Source organism: Loxodonta africana, chromosome 18 (genome assembly GCF_030014295.1).
Source record: "Loxodonta africana isolate mLoxAfr1 chromosome 18, mLoxAfr1.hap2, whole genome shotgun sequence".
NCBI classification, from domain to species: Eukaryota; Metazoa; Chordata; class Mammalia; order Proboscidea; family Elephantidae; genus Loxodonta; species Loxodonta africana.
The window spans coordinates 12,987,645-13,009,750 of record NC_087359.1 but is presented as its reverse complement, the minus strand read 5'-3'; the positions used below and the strand labels follow the sequence as shown (position 1 = coordinate 13,009,750).

Here is a 22,106-nt window from a genome sequence, read left to right as displayed (position 1 = left end):
AATGAAGTTAGTGGGGGCAGTGCTGTCCGTCCCTGGGCTCAAAACCCCTCCCCCACTGGCCTGCTGGGGGACCTGGGCAGATTACTTAACCTCTCTGAGCTTCACTGTTTGCATCTATCAAAGCACGTACCTGGGAGGGTGGTGTGCATATTTAATGGATTAATGTGTGTAAAGTGCTTAAAATCTAGCTGCTGAGGGGTCAACTTGTGGTGACCCAGTGTGTGTCAGAGCAGAACTGAGCTCCATAGTTTTCAGTGGCTGATTTTTTGGAAGTAGATTGCCAGGCCTCTCTTCCAAGGTGCCCTTGAGCAGACTCGAACCTCCAACCTTTTGGTTAGCAGCCAATTGCATTAAATGTGTACACCTCCAAAGTGCTTAGTAAATGCTATTTAAGTGTCTGCTCTTATTGTTCATGAATTCAGCAACTTTCTTCTTTACTCGTTATGACTATAGACGTAATTTCTGCTGGTGGTGAATAACCCACATATGACGAGAGCATATGAAATAACCATGAGGTCCCCTGACCTTGGCCCTGGCCCCAGCCCTGCCGCTGGTGCTCTCCACACAATGCTGGGAACTGGCTGGCGTCTCCTTCCCGACGTTTCCTCTACCGGAAGCGTGTACCTGTGTGCGTGTTTCTTGAGGGTAGTGGGGTCGTGACACAGAAACACGCCCTTCACACAGCACTGTTGCAGACTCACTCAGGACTGGCTTTGACATCACTGGGAAGTCTGCAACCGGGCAGGGCCGCCCCAGCCCTTCCCCAGGCATTCATTCACCTGTTGTTCCTAGCTTTGTCCCAACACACGCTGCTGGGCCTCACCGTCAAATGTACATCCTGTCCCAGAGTTCAGAGTTGGGCATGCTGGCCCCAAGGGCTGGTGCCTTTACCAGGAGACCTGTCTTCAGATTGCTCCAGAGAAAGCCTCCCCTAAGCCCTGAGGTCCTCTCCCGCCCCTTCCCAGTTGGGCTCTATCAACCTGGCTGATCACTGCCAATCAGACCGGCAGAAACGGCCTGGGCTGGTTTCACTTTAACTCTCTCACCAGCAGGAAACCCGGCATCTTGTCAGAGATTAACAGGCCTTTGTGTTTCTTTTCCTTTGAATTGCTTGTTGCTTTTCTTTTGGGAAACTCAGTTTTTCTTATTGATTTTTGTAGTCATTAGAGGACTGTGGAAACACTGGTGGCATAGTGGTTAAGTGCTATCTATGGCTGCCAACCAAAAGGTCAGCAGTTTGAATCCGCCAGGTGCTCCTTGGAAACCCTATGGGGCAGTCCTACTCTGTCCTATAGGGTCGCTATGAGTCAGAATTGACCTGATGGCAGCAGGTTTGGTTTTTTGGTTTTAGAGGACTGTAACCCCACTTCCTACAGGCTTGTTCAGCAGAAGGAAGGCCGTGGGCAATAAACATGGGGCTTTGGGCGCGGCGTGCGCAGGGTTCTTGCTGGGTCGCTGACCCTGCCAGCACTGCCCTTCTCCATATGCCAGTTCTTCTTCAGGCTGACTTTCCTTGCGGAGGCAAAACGGTGCAGCAGCCTCCTACCATCAGATCTATGTGTACCCAGCAAGGAGGAGAGAGTTGTTGGTATGTCAGAAATCCAGCAGCCTGCCGCATCCTCTGTGCTTCTTGCTGACTGGCCGACTCTTCAGCCAATCAAGGAGGCCAGGGGGAATGCCAGGCTCTGATAGGATTAGGCTAATTAGGCCCACCCCTCCAGTTGGAGGAGTGGTGACCCCAGAGGCTGGCATGTGTCACGAACTCTGGTCCTGCTTTTGTTTGGGGGCTTTAAGGTTGTGTGTGTGTTGCAGTTTAAAGTGTTCATTATTAATTCTGAATCTCGTTAATGAGATTCATTCAGCAAATGTTTCCTGAGCACCTTGTATGTCCAGACACCGGGGACCCAAGGCGGCTAGGTCCCTGCCTTCCAGAACATACAAGATGGAGAATGGGGGGAGGGACTGCAGGAGGAAGCATCCAGAATAGCGGTGTAGCCCTGGAAAACCTCTGGCATTGGAGAAGGTCTCGAGGTCAGGCCAAGAAGGGTGCCAGGGCCCAAGGGCAGGGTCGGGGAGGGAGGGTTGCTAATCAAGACCTGGGTTGAAAATAGGGGCCCCTGGGAAGGGGTTTAAGATCGGGAAGGGCTACTGGGTCAGGTGTGTATTTTTGAATGATCACTCAGGGTTGTTTGGATGGCAGCTGTACATGGTTGTAAATTGGGGGGCAGACCAGCCTGGGGCTTTGATTAATGTGGGGACTGGGGGCCCCTGAGCCTCTGCTGGGAGGTGCTCTGAATGGAGAGGTGCCCACCACTGAGAAGACAGAGCCCTTCTGGTAGGGGTGGAAGGATGACAAGCATCCCTGAGATGCTGAGAGCATCGTCCAGGAGAATATTCTGATCTGGTGGTTGGGAAGTCAGGAGGGAGGGGCTGGACACCTGGCTGGGTGGCTGGGGCTGGGGTCCCAGTCCCCTAGCCCATGGAGCTCCCTCAGGAAGGAGGTCACCTGCTGAGAACAGGAATGGAACCACACTCATCTGAGGTGCCCAGGCAGGACGGCAGGGGTGGGACATGCTGGCATCTGTGGTGAACGCCCGTGCGGAGAATTCTGATGGCCCTTCATGATGTGCACCTGCTCCCCCTGCAGTCTCATCCTTCCTTCCTCTTCCTCTGCAGATCCCCAGACTCACAGCACCGAGGTGGTACAGGCTCCGGAAGGGGAAATGGAGTGTGGGGAGGAACTGAAGGAAGACGGCGGCCCATCCTTGTCCCTGGATTCAGAGACAGTCAATCACTGCTCAAAAGCCTCCTCGACTGTCCAGAGGGTGAGTGGGCATGGGGTGAGTGGGCGTGGGGCGTCTGGAAGCAGCAGCTCCGTCCACTTCCCCACCTGCCCTCACGCTGCCAGGAAGCAGTTTCCTGCTACAGTTTCATCAGGGGCTGAGCAGGGTAGGCCCTTTGCCCCCTGGCTACAAGTTACCCTCGCTGCTCCATGTCCCCACAGCTTCCTCTTCGGGACAGCCACACCGCACTGCAGCTCTGCTGGCCCTGGAAGTGCCCACCACTGAGCATGGCAATCCCCTGCACACATAGCAGAGCCCTTCCTCCTGTGCCAACCCATTGCAGGATCTGTGGGTTTCAGCCCCTCTGGGTCTCCACTTTCCTCTCCTTCCATTCTCCTACCTGACTCCCCTACACTGTGTGTCTCTCAGAAGCTGGGGCTGGACTGGGTGGGGGTACCTCAGCTTCAGCTGCTTGTGTGCCCAGCTCTTCTATGGGTCTCTTTGCTTTGGTGGTGGAGCCCTGAGGGGCCTGCAGCTACAAGTACATGGGCTCTGGAGAGATGCTGCTGGCTGCAGATGCCAGAACCCTGGGGACAGGGTGAGGCAGAGTCCTATTCTGTTCCCCTGTGACCTCAAACAGGCCTTGTCCTCCTTAGACACCAACAGATAGAATGTCTCTGACTAAGGAGCGAATGGGAGCTCCAGGTGAGGTTGCCAGGGGCCATTCCTGGATAGTTCAGGGAGAGAAGCCCTCTGTGTTGTTGAGACCAGGCATTGTTTCTGGCCCCCAGGTTTCTTACTGGACGCTGAGAACAGGAAGTTGCCTTCCCTGTCTGTGCTTGGGCTGGTTTTCTGCCTGTTCCGCAGTTGTTCATTCTGGGTGGTGCTTGGTGGCTGGGCTGGGGTGGGGGATGATACAGTAGGCCTCACTGTGCTCTGTTGATGATGTGTGTGAGTATGTGTGTCTGTGTTTGCTTGAGTGTGTCTATGCGAGTTTGCATATCTGCATTTGTATGTGTGTGTCTGCGTTCGTGTGTGTCTCTGTGTGTGTCTCTGTGGGTGTCTGCATTTGCATGAGTGTGTGTTTCTGTGTGAGTGTGTGTGTGTGATTTTGTGTCAGTGTTTATATGTGTGTTTGTGAGTGTGTCTGCATTTGTGATGTGTGTGTGTCTGTGTTTGCATGAGTGTGTCTATGTGTTTCTGTGTGAGTGTGTGTGTCCTCCTCCATGGAGAGTAATCCTGTCCCAAGTGGGGATGGCCAACCCTAAGCCTCAGCCAAGTAGGACACTGAAAGTTTGGCAGATCGTTGAAATGATACCACTAAGGAAATACACCATTAAGAAATGTACATGGCACATGAAACGATGTTGAGCCCAATCAGATTAAAAAAAATAACTAAATAAGATTAATTTGGGTTTTTGTTTAAAAAAAAAAAAGATTAAAAAAAATAAGATTAGTTTGGGTTTTTGTTTTTGAACTTTGAGAGCGTAAGTTTAAGGTCTTTTGGAAGGAAAAAAATGGGCAAGAGTAACTAAGAAAAGTGTTTTTAAAAAGTCTGAAGGTGGGCCTTGCCATATCACATTAAACAAAAACATGTTACAAAGCCAAAGCCACAGTAATTATTGGAATCCTGGATAATCAGTGTTGTCAAATTGACCACCCTGAAGTGGCTCCCAGTGTGTATAGAGACATTTGGAGAAAATATCCATGAATATTTATCTGACCTCTGGATGGGGGAAGAGTTTCTAGTAATTAAAGCAAAGAAAAATCCAGAAACAAGAGATTGATATATTTGACTCTAGAAAACAAATCATAAAAGAATTGAAAACCTCGTAGCATATGATAAGCACGAGTGAAGCGCAAACAATCTAGGAGAAATGTATGTAGTATATTTATATTTACATAAAAATATTTTTATCAAAGAGCAAGTAGCCTCAATATGTCAAAAGCTCTTAGAAATCAAGGAGGAAGTCACAACCAAGCCAACAGAAGAATGGACCAATGTAGACATAGTTTACAACAGAGATGATATAAATGATCCGTGAACGTATAAAGTGTTCCAGCTTTGATATCAAACATTGGAAATTAAAAGAGGCACAAAGTATCCTATCAAAGGGTTGTTCTAGGGTTGGCATTTGCAGTGTTGGGGGAGGGTACGCAATGGCGTATTATTCAGCCATAGAAAAGGAATAAAGCATGGACACATGCTATGACATAGATGAACCTGGAAAACATTATGCTGAGTGAAAGAAGCCCTATGGAAAAGGCCACACCTTAGAGGAGTCCATTTAGATGAAATATCCAGAAGAGTTAAATCCATTGAGGCAGAAAGCAGATTTGTGGTTCCCTATGCAAACTGCATGGAAGCAGCCGTCAGGAAATCAAACGACGCATCACATTAGACAAATCCACAAAGAACCTCTTTAAAGTGTGAAAAAGCAAAGTCGTCACTTTGAGGACTACGGTGCGCCTGACCCAAGCATGGTCTTTCCCATCCCCTCGTATGCATGTGAACGCTGGACAATGAACAAGAAGACCCAAGAAGAACTGACGCCTTTGAATTACGGTGTTGGCGAAGAATGATGAACATACCGCAGACTGCCAGAAGAATGAAAACATAAGTTTTGGAGGGCGTACAGCCAGAGTGCTCCTTAGCAGCAAGGATAGCGAGACTTCAACTTGCTCACTTTGCATACGTACGTCATCAGGAGGGACCAGTCCCTGGAGAGGACATCATGCTTGGTAGAGAGTTGATGAGAAAGAGGGACACCCTCAGTGAGATGGATTGACACAACAACCACAACAACAGACTCAAACACACCAACTATCGTGAAGACGGCACAGGACCGGACGACGTTTTGTTCTGTTGTACACAAGGTCCCGTGAGTCAGAGCTGACTCAACGGCAACTTAACAACAACAAGCAACCTAAGAGGTTGCTGGGGGAGGGAGGATAGGGCGATGCCTGCTAATGGGTCCAAGGTATCGTTCTGGGATGACGACAGTGTTTTGGATCTAGGCAGAAGCGATGGTTACACAGCATTGTGAAGGTCCTATATGCTACTGAATGGAATACTTAAAAGTAGTCAATTTTATGTTATATGGATTTCACTTCAATTTAAAAAACTCTGTACAGCATTGTCACAAAAGGAGATTTAAAAGTAAATATGCTTCAACACCCACAACCACCCATGCAAGTAAACAGGAGTGGAGGGCAGGCGTGAGTGGTGACAGAGCTATCCCCGGTGACTGGCTCATGGGGCTTCTGTGTGCATTCCAGATGCCTGTAGGGACATGTGGTGCTTATCAGAAAGCAGTGCAGGCCAAATTAAAGAAGACCTAAATATTGGAAAGATGTCCTGCTCTGCCCTTCCCGCCCTGAGCCCTCTGAGCCTCGGTTTCCTCCTTAGCCAGGAGAGCAGCCTGGGGACCGACCTTCTGAGAGTGGTGGCAGGAGGGCAGGAGCCCCTACCAGACCATGCCTGGTCCTCTGTGCTGCCCCTGGGGTGCCCTGTGCTGCCCTGGCGTGCCCAGGAGGCTCTGGGTGTCCATGGCTCCACCTGGGGTACCTGGCTGACCTGCTCCTTCTGGGCTGTCTCCCCAGCTGCATCTGTGTTCACAGCACTAGCCCAGGCATTTGGAGGAGGCCCTTGGAACTGGAACCCCTGGCCATACTGGTAAAGAAAGTGTACCTGTGAAGGTGTACCTGCTGGCTGGGAGCAGGCTCTGGCCTCAGCGGTCCTTCTCTTGCTCTGATTTGCCGTGCTCTGGTGAAAACCGGGGACCCTCCTGCCTGCCGGCTCTCGAGTAGACTGGCCAGCCAGGGCCTTGGCTGAGAGGAAGCAGTCCCTGAGTTGGGGATCAGGGACCATGGAAGCCTTGCCCTGTCTGAAGGAGTCTTGTTTCAACAGGGAGTTGCTTCAGAGGTTTTCGATGAGTGGGAAGTTGGTGTTTATCCTCCCAGCAAGAGAAGAAATGTGGATCCAAGCCCGTTTGAGGTCACCAGCACCTCTTCTGCAGACTCTCAGCAGGTAGTTTGCATAGATAGTTGGACAAATGCCTCCCTGTAGGCCCTACATGCAAACTGAGATCAACTTGAGGTCAACTCCTGTCTTAGTGTTCTCTAGAGAAACAACCAGTGACAGCGAAAGAGACAGACAGACAGACAGACGACAGACGGAGAATTTATTTTAAGGAATCGGCTCATGCAATTGTGCGGGACTGGCAAGGTCAAAGTCCGTAGGTCAGGTGACAGGCTGGAGACTCCTGCAGACTTGTGTCCCAGAACCTATAGGTCAGGCAACAAGAAGAAAGAAGAATGAGGGACTTCTGGCAAAATGCCTGTTTAACATCTGGAGACAGAACATACCCAAGGGAAACTCCCTTTTTGCTCTTAAGGCCTTCAGCTGATTGGATGAGCCCACCCACATTAGGGAAAGGGTAAATTGCCTTACCTGAGATCATCAGATTTAATCACATATAACTACTTCGTAATGGCATCTAGACTCGTGTTTGGCCAGACACTGGCTACCGTTACCGAGCCACGTGGGCACACAATTGACCAGCACATGGTTTCTGACTCTTCTGGAAGGCTGAGAGGATTGGCCTTTGTTGGGCTGAACCTGCAGTGCCAATTTAGGTCCAGACTCTGAGGTCGTTTGTTCACGTTAAGTTTCCACTTTATTCGTTGTGTGTGCCTCCCTGTTTCCTCCCCCATCTGTATTCCTTGTGAAACCATCTCCTCTGGCATGTGGGGAGGCTTACCTGGCTGAAGCCCCACAAACAACCCAGGAATTCTTTCCATGGAAGAAAGCAGGGGAGCCGCAGGGGCTGAGGACCCAGCTGGTGGAGGCTGAGTCCCTGATGGGGGGTGCTTAGAGAGGTCCCCGAGTCACCAGCTGTGGTCATGGCTTCGGTTACTGCCAGATGTTCTAACCACCTGATGTGGTAGAAGCCCTGGTAGTTGAGTCTCTGGTTTCTGGATGTTCAAATCCTGACACCATTCATTTGCTGCAGCATTTAGATGTATTACAGGGGTCACTGGTAACGTCAGAAAGCTAGTTCATGTATGCAATGGAAGCGCTTTTGCTTCAGAGAGGAGAAGCCAGGAGGCTTCCTGCATTGCAGCCGGGTGATGCTTGTGCTTGGTTTTCACTCTTACCTTTTAGAGAGTAAAGGAGCCCTGGTGGCACAGTGGTTAAGTGCTAGGCTGCTAACTGAAAGACTGGCAGTTGGAACCCACCATCCGCTCCACAGGAGAAAGATGTGGCAGTCGGCTTTCGTAAAGATCGCAGCCTTAGAAACCCTATGGGGCAGTTCTACTCTGTCCTCTAGGGTCACTAGGAGTCAGAACCAACGTGACAGCAATGGGCTTGGTCTTGGTTTTAATCTTTACAGAAGGAGCCCGGGTTGTACAGTGATCAAGTGCTAGGCTGCTAACTGAAAGGTCAGAGGTCCAGTAAGAGGGCTGTTTATTCATTTAACAAAGATTTGTTGAGCAGCTGCTGCACCAGGTGGCAGTGAGACCAGGAGTGGAAGGCACAGAACCAGGTGCGGCCTTGCCTTTGGGGGTTGGCTTGTTCCTTGGATGACTGCTGTTTCACTTGGTTAAATACAGGGACTTTGATGCAGGTGCTGGAGGGGGGTGGAGAGGCCACTCATGGGAGCAACAAAAAAGCAAAAGGCCGTCTGCAAAATAAAGGTGTGGGACCTATGAGGACGGAGCGCCAGGATTTTATAAACGGGCATAAAAGAAGCCCCAAGTCCATGGAGAAAGCGGCTGTTGCCCAGCAGGGAAAGGGGAGATTTACTAACTGAGGATGTCGGGATTAGCCAGTTCATGTGTAGAAGTGGGATAGCTCTGCACAGGTTTTGTTCTGTGCTTCGGAAGTTGAAAGAAAGATCCTGAAGTTCATCTGCAGTGTGAATTGGTGAGAACACCTATGCAGGGCGTGGATCTGCAGTGTGAGTTGGTGGGAACACCTATGCAGAGCATGGATCTGCAGTGTGAATTGGTGAGAACACCTATGCAGGGCGTGGATCTGCAGTGTGAGTTGGTGGGAACACCTATGCAGAGCATGGACAGGAGGAAACTGAATGGGAGGATTGGTAGTAAAGATACAAGCCTGCAGTGAGGGAACCAGTCTGACGGGGTGAATGACATATCACTGGGGTCAGAAGGTCTCCATGTGAGCAGATAGGACAATTTAGCACACGATTAAGGTAGCAGAATAAGATCAGTGGGTAAAAGTTGATATATTAAGTAAGGGGGTGTTTAAACCACTTACCATTTGCAAAAAAACTAAAGTTAGATTCCCAACCCATACTAAACACTAAAATAAGTACCAGGTGGATTAAATACTTTCATGTCATCTCTATAGTGCAGGTTGTTAATCAGTTTGTCTCCAGTCCTGATGCCCTGTTCTTCTTCATATAGTCCAGCTTCTCAGATTATTTGCTCAGCATACAGACTGACTAGGTATGGTGAAAGGATACAACCCTGACGCACACCTTTCCTGACTTTAAACCATGCGGTATCCCCTTGTTCTATTTGAATGACTGCCTCCTGATCCATGTACAGGTTCCTCATGAGCACAATTAAGTGTTTTGGAATTCCCATTCTCTGCACTGTAATCCATAATTTATGGTCCAGTAGAGTAAATCTGAGATATAAAGTTTGTGTTTCTTTTTCTGTTTAGAGGAAGAGGAAGAAAAACAAAAAGAAGAAGCAGCAGAGGCCATTCACTTCCGATGAGCTGGACTCTTTGCCCCTGACCCCCTCAGCCCCGAGTAGCCTGAGCTCTCTTGAACACCCCGGGTCCATGGACCTGGCCCTGCAAAGAAACCAAGATCAGCAGGATGGTGTGAGCAGCCAGCCCCAGGCCGGAGGTGCTGAAGCCAGGTGTGATCAGAATAGTGTGAGGGGCCAGCCCCTGGCCAGCGGTGCTGATGCCCGGTGTGACCAGGGCCCACCCAGCCCGGAGGTTAGGAGCCAGAATGTGGGCCTTGGGATGACACAGATGGAGGGGGATGGTCCCATAGGGCTCCTCAGGGACTTGGCAAAGGCCAGCATTCACCCTCTGCAGGGTCAGACTGGTGTAGGAGAAGCAGCCACCAGAGGAAAGTCCCAGATGAGTGCTGAGTCCCAGGACCAGGACTCCTCCAGCCCCACTCAGGAGGGGGCTGGCCTCCCCAAAGCTGCCCCTGAAAGCCCTGTGGATAAAGACACTGCCCAGACATTCAGATTGCCAGAGTCACAAGGGGACCATGCAGAGCCCAGGGAAGGGGCCCAGACCACCACGGAGCAGACGGGAGCTCCAGCTTCTCAGGTGAGCTGTGAGATAAAGCAATGGCCAGGGCCCTCGCGGGTGTTGCTCTGTGTTTGGTTCTGAGTCATTGCTCCGTCTGGGGGGTCATTCCCTCACACCTGCTCCCCAGGGCTGGGGGGTGGTGCTTTGACAGGAAGGGGTGGCTTCTCCAGCCTGTAACTGGGGCTGTAACGGGTGCTGACCCTAAGCCACAGAGTCAGTCTCCCTGCTACACTTTGTCCCCTGGCTCTGATGTTTGGGGTCTTTATTACTTCCAGGCCAGTGATGCCCCAGCTGAGCCAGCCCATGATGTACAAAGGGCAGGGAAGGATGGTGAGAAGAAGTCAAAGAAGGAGAAGCTGCCGCCAACAAGTGTTCCTGCTTCCAGAGAACATGGCCAGGTCAGTGTCTCGTCCCTGCTTCCTCCTGAGCTGGCCTCCCTCCTGCCCTGCCCAAGACAGCTCCTTGGGCCTCCTCCTCCCCAGCTCCTGTCACTAATGTTGTCAGATGTGTAGTAAGTGCCCGGAGAAGGCACTGCCCTCCAAGAGCTCATCTTCTGCAGGGAAGAAGATGGGAGAGGAGGTCAGGCAGCGAGAAGTGCAGTGGAGATGCAGAGGGTGGGGGGTGGGTGATGGACGGAAGGCGGCTCCTTTAGCCAGAGTGGCCAGGGAAGGCCTCTTTGAGGAGGTGGTGTGGAGCAGAGGCCTGAGTGGGTGACAGCACCCCAGGTGCAAAGGCCCTGAGGTAGAGTGTGGCTGGGTAGCTTGTGGTCGGCCTCTTTGGGAGCAGCAAGGCAGCCGGTGCCCTAAGAGCGAGTATGGGGAGGGGTGGGTGCTGAGGGGGTTGGAGGCTCAGTGAATGGCCTGGCAGCCACAGAGGGTGTGAGCAGAGACACAATGGGGTCACACTGGCTGCCGTAGGGGAAACGTGGATGCTGGTCTTAGAAGCTGTGGTTTGATTATGTGTTCCAGGAAGCTGAGACCAAAGGAAAAATGGCCCTTCCTGGTGGGAAAGCAGGTGAGAGCAAGAAAGCCCAGCCAGAAGACCAGAAGAAGCCAGAAGAGGATGGCAGAACTTATCCTGAGTCAGTGAAAAATGCCAAGGGGCAGAGGACCCAGAGTGCGAGTGCACGTGACGTGGAGAGGTAGGGTGCACCCCTGGCACAGGGCAGCTGGGGATAGCTGCCCTGGGAGCCAGGCATGTGCCCGCCCATGCTGAGGGTGAGCAGGGGCCCACAGCTCCAAGAGGGGCTCCTTCTGAATCTTGGCTAGTGTAGCTTTGAAAATGGAACCCATGCCAACTCCTTGTTTTTTCCTTGCTCAATAACATGGTGCCTGGGTCCTGGAGCCACCTGGGCCTTTCAGAGATGCTCTCAGGCCCCTGCTCCAAGCCAGCCCCACCCAGCACTGCCCCCAGCCCTTTGGAGACAGCCCCAGTTTGCTCTCCACCCTCTGCATCTGCCTTCCTCCTCCACATTAGACAAGGGTGATGACACTTTGCTAGGTCGTGTGTTAACGCACTTTACTGAAACAAGGAGCCTGCCTGGCCCAGGCTGTACCAGATGCCCCTGGGTAGGTTTTCAGCAGCAAGGAGCATGTTCCAGGGCAACAAAGAGCTGGGTAGGATGCTGCTTCCGGCTGCCCCTTTGTCACTGACATGAGAATGTGACCCCAAGTATCTCCCCTCCCCCATCCCCTGGGCTGACACCTACCGCTGCTCATGGGGTTATTTGGTCACTCGTTCTGTAAACATTTTGCAGTCACTCTAAAAACAAAACAAGGACTCTGTGTGTGTACATGTGTGTCAAGTCCCTGGGTGGTGCTCAGCTGTTACATAAGCGCTCAACTACTAACTGTAAGGCTGGTGGTTTGAACCCACCCAGAGACACCTCACAAGAAAGGTCTGGCCATCTACATCACTGCCTGGAAAACCCTATGGAGCAGTTCTCCTCTGCACACAGGGGATTGCCATGACTCTGAATAGAGCTGACAGTAACTGGTTGGCATACATGTGTTGGCAAGCGTCTGTGTGTGTGTGTAAGTGTGCATGCCTTGTGGATAGATAGATTTAGCTATAACTCTTGTTTCTCTTCGGGCTACTCTAGCACGCTGAGTCCTGGTGAAGGGATCACGGTGTGCTTCCATGCAATCGTCTCTAAACATTTCTCATTCAACCCTAACCAACATCGAGTGTTCATCAGGGGAGGAGAAGAGTTTGGAAAGCCAAAATGGAACCGGGTCGTCTGTGAGATGAGCTATACCAAGTGAGTGCTCGTAGGGTTACTAGTAGTAGTATTACTATCACTAGCTCCACAAGGAAAAGTGTATAACGTTCAACTTTTGAAATGTAGTTAAATAATAATTTTTATGGATAAGTTAATTACATTCTTCCGCTTTGAGACAATGCATATTTCAAACAAATATTCCCTGTTGTGCATTACTGTGTTGTTTGTCACCGTGGCCCTTTTTTCTCAGCCTGTCTAGAAACTGGGTCTTGTTCTAGAAGCATTCTCTCAGTGGCCATTGGTGTGTAGCTTTGGGTGTGTACTGCGTGCTGTTTGACAAGGACTAAAGTTTCCCAGGTAGGACTTCCAATAACTGGCTGACATCGTGTTTATGCAGAGACTTGGGTGAACACGGATCCCTCATTGAAGGCACGGCCTTCATTTCCAAGCAGAACCTGGATAAGCCCATTCCTTACAAGTATGTCATTGCTTGCAACAAGGAGCAGTACGAGTTCATCTACAAGCCTCAGCAGAAGGAAGGAGAGCATGTCAACCGTTGTCTGCACATCAGATCTTCACTCCTGGACTCAGGAGGTAATTCACCCACAGGGCTCCCCGACCGAAGCCTAGGAATACAGTATCCAGCCTCAGTGCTCTGTCCTGGGTCTACCCCACCCCAGCCTCTAGTTTAATAGATTGAGTTTGGAAGCATGGCTCTGACCATGAAGGACGAGTTGGCCTCACCTTTTAGCCCACTTGCACCAGGAAACAGGGAGCCGGATTTTCAGTAAAGGGAAAGGAGAGGAACAAAGCAGCCGGGAAGTGAGAAGGGACAGGGCTGGGGGATGGCGAGGCAGCAGGGCCCATGGGCACAGCCAATGCCTTCACCAGGTTCACAGGACAGGAGAAGTGAAAATAGGAGGCTGCTGGGACTGCCCCTGTCCCGAGAGATTTCCAGATGGAGACACAGACAGACCACAAGGGGAAAGGACAAAGCCCCTGGCTCGCTCGTTATCACCATTGCCACCCCCTCCACTCGATTTGCATCCTCTGTTCTCTGTTTTCCCTTTTTGCCTACCTCTAATTCTTTTCTTTACCTTTTTGGGCTCTGTTTTCATTTACTGCATGCTGTTTGTGAGTGTATGTGTGTTCTATACATATCACCTGTATGGATTCTACTCTGAGGAACGTGCGAAGATCTTCAGTGTCATCTAGTACCTGCTTTGTCTTTATAAATATTCCCTGTGTTCTTGGGAAGAATGGGTAATCCAGTAGGTGGACTGGAAAGTTCTGTGTATATCTATTAAATAAAGCCTATTTAATATTAAATCCTTTCTGAAAAATCTTCATCTGTTAACTTTTGAAAAGTATCAAAGTCTGTTCCTAAGATTGCACACTTTGATACTGGTCAGTGTGAGCTGTGTGTCTCTAGAAGCTCTGCCAGTAGGAGTGTGGTCTTTAGAACTTCTTGGTAGATTGTACCTGTATCTGTTGGGTTTGATCGGGTTTTTTGAGCAGGAAGGAGTTCAGTACAGGGAAGTGATGGGAGGGCTACTGTGAAGGCCAGGGGAGACTTCTGCTAGATTCCAGAGTGTTGGGGAGCCACTACCTGTGGTCAGGTGAGGAAGTGCAGAGGCCACTGTGCGGCCCCAGCTGCTGACAATGTCAAGGCAGGTGACTTGGGAGCAGAGTCTGGAAGGCGCTGCAAACCTCGCATCTTCCAAAGCCCCACATCTATCTCCTATCTTTCTACATTTTAATTCTACATATGTTATAAATTCCACAGTACATTGTTATTTTTGTTTAAGCAGTCAATTATCTTTTAAGACATTTTTAGAAAGAAAAATCTTATAGCTTTTCCTGTTTATTTACCAATTCTGGTCCTCTTTATTCCTTTCTTTAGATCCATATTTGCACCTGGTATCATTTGTCTTCTGACTGAAGGACTTCCTAAAGCACTTTGTTTTTGTTTTTTAGAATATGAGTCTTCTGGTGATGAATTATTCCAACTTTTTTATGTCTGCAAAAGTTTTATTTCCCATTCGTTTCTGAAAGTTATTTTCACTAGATGTAGAATTCTAGTTTGACAGTGGTTTTTCCTTTTAATGCTGTAAAGATGGTGTTTCACTGTCTTCTCTGCTCACATTGTCTCCAGCGAGGAGTGTGCTGTCACCTTTCTCTTTGTCCCTCTGTCCATAATGTGTCTTTTTGTCTCAGGCTTCTTTTTACGTTTCCTCTGTATCACTGGCTTTGAGAGTTTATTTATGTTGTTTTCCTCGTACTTGAGGTTTTTGAGGTCCATCAATATGTGGGTTTATAGTTTTCATTAAATTTAGGATTTTTCTGGCCATTGTTATGGACCAAATTGTGTCCGCCCAAAATAAGTGTTGTAAGTCCTAACCTCTGTGCCTGTGGTTATAATCCCATCTGGGAATGGGTTGTTTTTGTTTGCCGGTGCGGCAGGAATAGCATAGAGTGTCTCTTGAGTCAATCTCTTTTGAGATATAAAAGAGATTAAATGAAAGCCAGCAAGCAGAGATGAGGGAATAGAGACGCCAAGCCACATGAAGATCGCCCAGGAGCAGAAGTTCAAAGACAGAAGGACCTTCCTTCAGAACCGACAGAAAGAGAAAGGCTTCCTCTGGAGCCAGGGCCCTGAATTCAGACCTCTAGCCTCCTAAACTGTGAGAAAATAAGTTTCTGTTTGCTAAGGCGACTCACTTGTGCTATTTCCATTATAGCAGCACTAGATAACTCAGATTATCAAATATTTTTGTCCCCCCACTTTGGATTCCAATCACACGTGTATTAGGCCACTTGAAGTTGTCCCACAGTTCCCTGATGCCCTGATGCTCTTTAATTTTTTTTTTTTTTGTCCTTTTCCTCTGTGCGTTTAATTTTGGCTTGTTTTTATGGCTAGTGTTTTCCCTGCAATGTCTAACCTGCCGTCTGTATCATCCAGTGTAGTTTTCATCTCACGCTTTGTAGTTTAATCTCGGGAAGTTTTATTTGGGTCTTTTTTTATATCCTCCATGTCTGTACTTAACATATTCTGTCCTTTCCTCAGCTTTTTCAAAATACAGTTATAAAAACTGCTTTAGTGGCTTGATCTGCGTACGTCTGTGTCATTTCGGGCTTGGTTTCTTTTGCTTGCTATGTCCCTTTATTACGTGTCATATTTTCGGCTTCTTTGCATGCCTGATCATTTATTATTAAATGGCAGACATGGTGAATTTTTTTTTGGTGCTGGATATTTGCTCATTTCTATAAACACTCTTTGTTCCAGGATACAGTTAACTCATTTGGAAAGCATTTGACACCTTTAGGTTTTGCCTTCAGGATTCGTCGGGTGGAACCAGAGCGTCATTTAGTCTGGGGCAAGACTCTTCCGAGTACTCTACCCGTTGCCCCGGGGATTATGAGGTTTTCCCGTCTGGCCGGTGGGAACGTGTACTACTCCCAGCCCTGAGTGAGCACTGGGTACTGTTCACTCTAATCCTTCTCAGGTTCTTTCCCTGACCTCAGGTACTTCCCTCACATACGTGCAGATCAGTACTCTGCTGAATACTTGGGAGGTACCCTCCGCAGACGCCCAAGGCTTGCTCTCAACGCGGCTCTTTTCTCTCTGGTACTCTGCCGTGCCACTTCTAGCTGTCTTGGTCTCCCTGGACTTTCAGCTTTGTCTTCTCCACCCAGGGAGTCCTGGGCTTCACCTCAGTTCCCCTTTCCCGCACGGCAGCCTAGAAACTCTCTGAAGGCAGTAAGCTGGGGCAATTGCAGGGCTCACTCATTTGCTTCCTGTCTACCAGAGATATAACCAAAACCAAACCAAACCCATTGCTGTCGAGTTGAGTCCGACTCATAGCGACCCTATAGGATAGAACAGAACTGCCCCACTGGGTTTCCAAGGAGTGGCTGGTGGATTCAAACTGCCAACCTTTTAGTTAGCAGATGAGCTCTTAACCACTGCACCACCAGGGCTCCTTTATTGCCTGTTATCCAATATCTTGGAAACAGTTGTTTCACTTTGTCCATTTTTTAAAGTTCTTTTAGGCAGGCGAGTAAATATGGTCTCCTTGTTATTCCATCTTGGGCAGAAACAGAAGTCCTAATACCTTTTTTCAGTATAAAATTTTTAACCTCCTGTAATCAGTTCTTAAGGCATTCATTCACTTACCAGGTTTGCTGAACTGTATGTGCCAGAGACATGTTCAAAGTATTTTCAGGCCAGCTGGATACTGTGACCTCGAGTTTTACTCTGATCACTGAATGTCTAGGCCATCCATCCTTAGCACAGCAGTGCTTCTGCACAGGGGACACTTATCTGAGGATGGACAGCTGGCTGGAGTGAGTTCTGAATGTCTTCAGTCTAACACAGTTTTTTGGCTTTCCTTACTTTCTCCCCTTCTTTTCACACACTCCTTGTGTTTCTGCCAGTGAAGATCAGCCTTCTAGGCTAGAGTATCTAGGCAAATGGGTTTTGATTATCTGAAGTATAATAATTTTTTCTTTTTTTCACTCTTAGAATGGCATCAGTATGATGATATAATTTGCATGAAGCCTCCGGGTACGTTTCAGAAGTTCCGAAATTTATTCAAAGATGGTACGAGGGAAAACCTGGTGAAGGGGAAGCAGATCGCGGCTGAAGTCATGCTGGACAGCATCTTCGGCATCCTGCAGACCTGGAATGCCATCAGCTTAAAGGGATTTTTCACCCAGTTTCTGCAGTTTTATTCTGTTGTCCGTGAGCCGACAGTCTATGAAGGGGGACCACAGCAGTGGAGCTCTTTTCTGCAGTATGGAGAGAGAGAGGTATCAGGCTTCCCTTCTGTCACCAGCACCTCCATGCTGGGAATGGACGTGTTTGCCTTCTGGGCAGTTAGCATCACCCAACCTGTAATGGTCAGGTGACCCCCACAACCTGGCAGACTGGGGTGCAGATGGGGGCTCATAGACCTTTCAGACTTTCACTCCTAGTGCTGCCTCTTGGGAACTCTTTGCCATCCCAACTTCTTTCTCTTCCTGGTTACCCCTCTGAGCCCTGAGCCAGCACTGGTCCCAAAGCCTCACCTGACCTTGGGCAGAGTGAAAAGAACAAATGACTGTCTTCCTGTCTCTGCACCACGCCCCAACTCCAGTATGTCCTGGGTCAGTTCTGAGACAGACTAGGGAGCCATTTTGAGGTAACAGCTGAGCCCTCGTACGCATCAAGGGCCCGACCTGCAAGCCCTTCCACCTTGCAGAGTTTTCTGGCATGTGACAGTGGCCCAGCTCCTGCTGTCCCCAGGGGCCCAGGGTGGCTGGGCTTGGGCCTTATGGGGAGACAGGGTGGTGGGGTGATCCCTCTGTGGGGCTCTCCCTGTCCTCAGGACCTGGTCCCCTTTCCAGCTGATGTTACACTAAGGGCAGTGGGGTGTGGGGTGGGGGGCTGCTCTGGATGCCTCCTGATGGATTCAGCTCCATGGTTCCTGTGTCTTTCTTCTCTCGTGGGATCAGGTGAAGCGTGACCTGTGGAAATATTTGAAAGGGAAAATGGGTCTGTTCCAGCAAAGGAGCAGCAAGGAGCCTCTGCCTGAAGACTGGCCAGTGAGGAGTGGACTGAGAATGGGCCTCATCGTCCTGTTCGCAGTGGAAAAGTTTGCACTTCCTGTGTCAGATGCCGACCTGTCCTCACTGTGCTACCTTCTCTGCGCGAGAGCCGACTCACCAGACACCCTTCGCAGAGACTTACAGCCTGCCTTTGAAATGTATTGGAGGTAGTCTTTGGTTTGTTTGAAAGGTTTTATAGCTACTTTTAATGTTTTTATCTGATGATAAAAATAAATGCTTGTCATAAACGGTTGAAAACACACAAGGAAGAAATAAAGATCACCCATATTTTTACTGTTCACTGCTGCCAAGCCTTCGGCCTTTCTCCCTGCATGTATATTATTTTCAGTTTTATCAGGCTACTGAATAGCCTGCTTTGACTTCGTGTGTATCATCAAGAACCTCTGTGTGCAGGGCGTTTGTGGGGAAGGCCACGCAGTGAGTGTCTGTAGTCCAAGTTGAGGACTTTTGCGGAAGGGACGGGGATGCTCTCCCTTCCCCCACAGCCTCTGCTCTGCCTGTGTTGAGTTCAAGAGGCGCAGGGTGTAGTGCTGCTGGGCCATGAAGGGAGCTGTAACGAGATGCCGGTCCCTAATGAGCTTACCTTTTCCCTGGTGGGGGATACATGCCCAAACTGAGCTGGCCTCTGATGATTACAGGGTCATTTTATCATATTTTCTGCAGCTGCACTAGATTTGAACTTGAGAATAAGATTACGTAGCCGTCCCTGAGCACCAAGTCTTCTTGGACATCTGCCCCTTAGTTTTATAAATGGCAAACGCCCTGCTCCACATCGTACAGAGGGCAGTGGTGGCCCAGTGGTAGAATTCTTGCCTTCCTTGAGGGAGACTTAGTTTTGATTCTTTGCTAGTGCACCTCACGTGTAGCCACCACCTATCTGTCAGTGGAGGCTGTGTTGCTAAGAAGCTGAACAGTTTCAGTGGAGCTTCCAGACTAAGATACTGTAGGAAGAAGGGGCTGGTGATCTACTTCTGAAAATTAGCCATTGGAAACCCCACGGATCACAATGGTTTGATCCCGTTGTGCACAGGGTCACCCATGAGTCAGCGGCCAACTTGAAGGCTGCTGACAACAACAGCAAACACAGCACATGCTGAAAAGGGGACAAATGGTGACGTGTAATTATACAAAGTGAGTACAAGTATTTGAAAGTGTTAAGAAGCCTTAATATTTTGTAACTGTGGGAAAATAACATATATTGCCTGTAACCTTGGCCTTTGCATTCCTTCATATCCAGATTTACTGTTGCCCGACTGCCTGGGTTCAAACCCCAGCTCTGCCATGGAGGACCCTGGGTAAATTACTTAGCCTCTCGGAGCCTCAGTTTCCTCAACTGTCAAATGAGGATAGGAATAACTCCTTCAGAGTTTTATGTGGGACTTCAGTGAGCTAGCATATTCAGTGCCTGACGCGTTTAGGCGGGGTGCCGTGAGGACCCCTGTCTCCCAGATAACCCACTGAAAAGATGTGCTGCGTAGTTTCTTGCTGGTAGAGTTCCTCCCTGTTAGGCAGCCAGAATGAGTTCCCAAACTCCGTGTAAGTAGTGCCACTTCCTTTCTGCGACCTGAGACCCCCACCTTACTCAGCTCACTGTGGCATGCCTTCTTCCCTTCCCAGCTGGAAATGGCCCTTGGTAAACCTGTGCCGACGTTGCATGGACAGACACAAGGACTGCTGGGTTCTCACACTCCCAGTGCTGCACCATTGCGTGGGGCCGGCCCCCCACGGGAAGGACATCCCATCCGAGAACACGTGGGCAGCCCTCGAAGGCCTCTCCTTCTCACAGTTTCGGGACAAAAGATCAGACCAGTAAGTACGCACTTCTACATGTCAGTCTTGGAATAAGGAGTCGTAAAGAGTGTTCCAGAGATCCCAGTCGACCTTGTGACAGAATGTACGTTTCTGTGTCTAATTATAGGAGTAATAACGCTCTTTTTAAGCATTTAAACACCAAAAATAAAGAATGCAGAAATGCAATCCCAGGGATAATCATTGTTGGTAACATTTTGGCCAATACATTTCCAGGCTTTGGTCCAAATGTGGGTAACTGGGTGCTTTGTGTGCTTTAAAAAAAAAAAAGCCAAACGATGTTTATTCTGTTTTACAACCTGCATTCTTGACTTCACAGTATTTTGTGAATAGGGTTTTGTATCAGTAAATATACACCTACATTATTATTACTGTAATGGCAGCCTGGTCTCCCATTTAAAGACTGCCAAATTTTATTTAGCCACCTCTCTGTTTTTTTTTTTTCTGTTACTAGGCACTGGGTTGTTTCTGCATCTTCATTTTTGTAGGCATGCTTTGATGAACATCCTTGTATGTTTACCTGTCCAGTTATTTCCTTAAAATAGACTCCTAAAGTAGAACTCCTAGGCCAAAGGCTTTGCAGGTTGTAAGTCGTTTATCCACTGACATGATGCCAGCTCATATCACAGCAACAATGGCAGCACTTGCCGTCCTGATCTCTGATCCAAATATAATGACATCTCCTTTCATTCCAAGAAAATAATGCCCAAAAATGTCTTTGGGGCAACTTAGATTCCCAGGCTTTGCGGGGCCAGGGGCCAGAGATTTACTTTCATACTTACTTAGCTGCATGTGCGTACTTAAAATCACAGTAAAGAACGACAGAATCCTGTAGATACCCTCACTGACGTTCTATCAAACGATTTCAAACTCTTCACGAGTGGCCAGCGAGACTTTGCATCAGAGCATTCTAGGGTCTTTAAGCTTTTGCTAAATCACCGTTATGGGTCTAAAGTCTTTCGTGAACTCAGAACAAAATGTATTTTAGTCCAAATTTCCACTCTCTTCCTTCCCTGGTACATCCCCTAATTGCCACCAGTTGGTGGAAGACCAGAGTCTCTAGAAGTTGAAATACAATTGTCTTAGGGTTCTCTAGAGAAACAGAACCAGTGATACATCTATTGTGGAGGCTGAAACGTCCAAAATCTGTAGGTCAGGCAGCAGGCTGGGGACTTTTGCAGGCTTGTGTCCCAAGACCCCTAGGTCAGGCAGCAGGAAAAGTGTACAAGGTAGAGAGAAAGATCTGGCAGAGTATCTATTTATAGCATGAAGACAGACCACATCCTAAGGAAACTCTTCTTTCAAATGATTACATTATGGATTATATTATGTTACATTATATTGCATTATGGAACAGCGACTATTCTAATATTTTGCCAGACCACTGGGAATTATAGTTTAGCCAAGTTGACACATAAAATTAGCCCACCTGAACCCACCCATTGCCGTCAAATTGATTCCAACTCATAGCAACCCTATAGGACAGAGTAGAACTGCCCCATCCAGTTTCCAAGGAGCAGCTGGTGGATTCCAGCTGCCGACTTTAGCAACCAAGCTCTTAACCACTGGACCACCAGGGCTCCATAAAATTAACCATGAAAGAAAGAAAGAAAAAGATAAATCAAATTTAAATATAAAAATAACAAAAATTGAGTAAGAAATATATCAAAATTTAATACAAAAGCGTTAATACTACGGTTAAGTTTCCAAGCAGAGATAACGTTCCCCATTAACTCTGTATTTTGTCAAAGAAACAATTCTCAGTCCCATCTGCCCCCCAGTTACTCTCCCCTAATCCAACAGAATCTAGCCTATAGATTTTTATAGTCAGCTAAATTAAGTTCTAGTTTTTTCACTATTACTGGGATCTTTCGAGATTAAAGCCAAATTAAAGTCATTTACACAATTGCGTGTATTACGTGTCCTTCAGGGGTGCACAGACACACAGGAGAAATGTACCTGCTGACAGTGGACGGTGACAAACACTAGCACTGGTCCTACAGATGCCGTCTGTCAGGCACAAGTGGCCTTTCCCATTCAGTGGAGCTTCATGGAGATGTTTTTTGAAGCCTCTGTCACTTTTGTGGCACCCTGCTTATGTCATCATCTTTTTGGGCGTCCAGTACAATGCTGCAGAACCGGCACAGTTTAAAGACCTTCACTGCGCTCACATGGGTTGTCTGATCTAGGACACACACTCACTCATTCATCAAAGTGTTTAATTCTCAGTGAACTCTTGTTTACTTTTGACTTGCTACTAATTTTTGTTTCCCACTTAGCACTGAAATAACTTCTAAGATCTGAGCTCTCTAGATCTTCTCACGTCATTGTACTTTATCTAAGCTCAGTCTAGTTCCTGACCTCATGGCTGCCC

The 22,106-nt window shown here is 48.6% G+C and overlaps 1 protein-coding gene across 12 annotated transcripts in view; it reads left to right on the top strand.

Annotated features, from left to right (window-relative positions):
- The window catches only part of RNF213 (ring finger protein 213), a 129,141-nt gene that overhangs the window by 5,523 nt on the left and 101,512 nt on the right, over positions 1–22,106 (top strand). For 9 of the 12 annotated variants that reach the window (XM_023556820.2, XM_023556822.2, XM_023556821.2 and 6 more), the window contains exons 2-11: positions 2,677–2,825; positions 6,694–6,813; positions 9,481–10,110; positions 10,368–10,490; positions 11,061–11,233; positions 12,194–12,352; positions 12,711–12,907; positions 16,839–17,125; positions 17,810–18,069; positions 19,541–19,732. In XM_023556820.2, the coding sequence (XP_023412588.2) occupies positions 2,677–2,825; positions 6,694–6,813; positions 9,481–10,110; positions 10,368–10,490; positions 11,061–11,233; positions 12,194–12,352; positions 12,711–12,907; positions 16,839–17,125; positions 17,810–18,069; positions 19,541–19,732 (2,290 nt within the window). The other 3 variants (XM_023556824.2, XM_023556825.2, XM_064270599.1) reach the window with 3 other exon arrangements.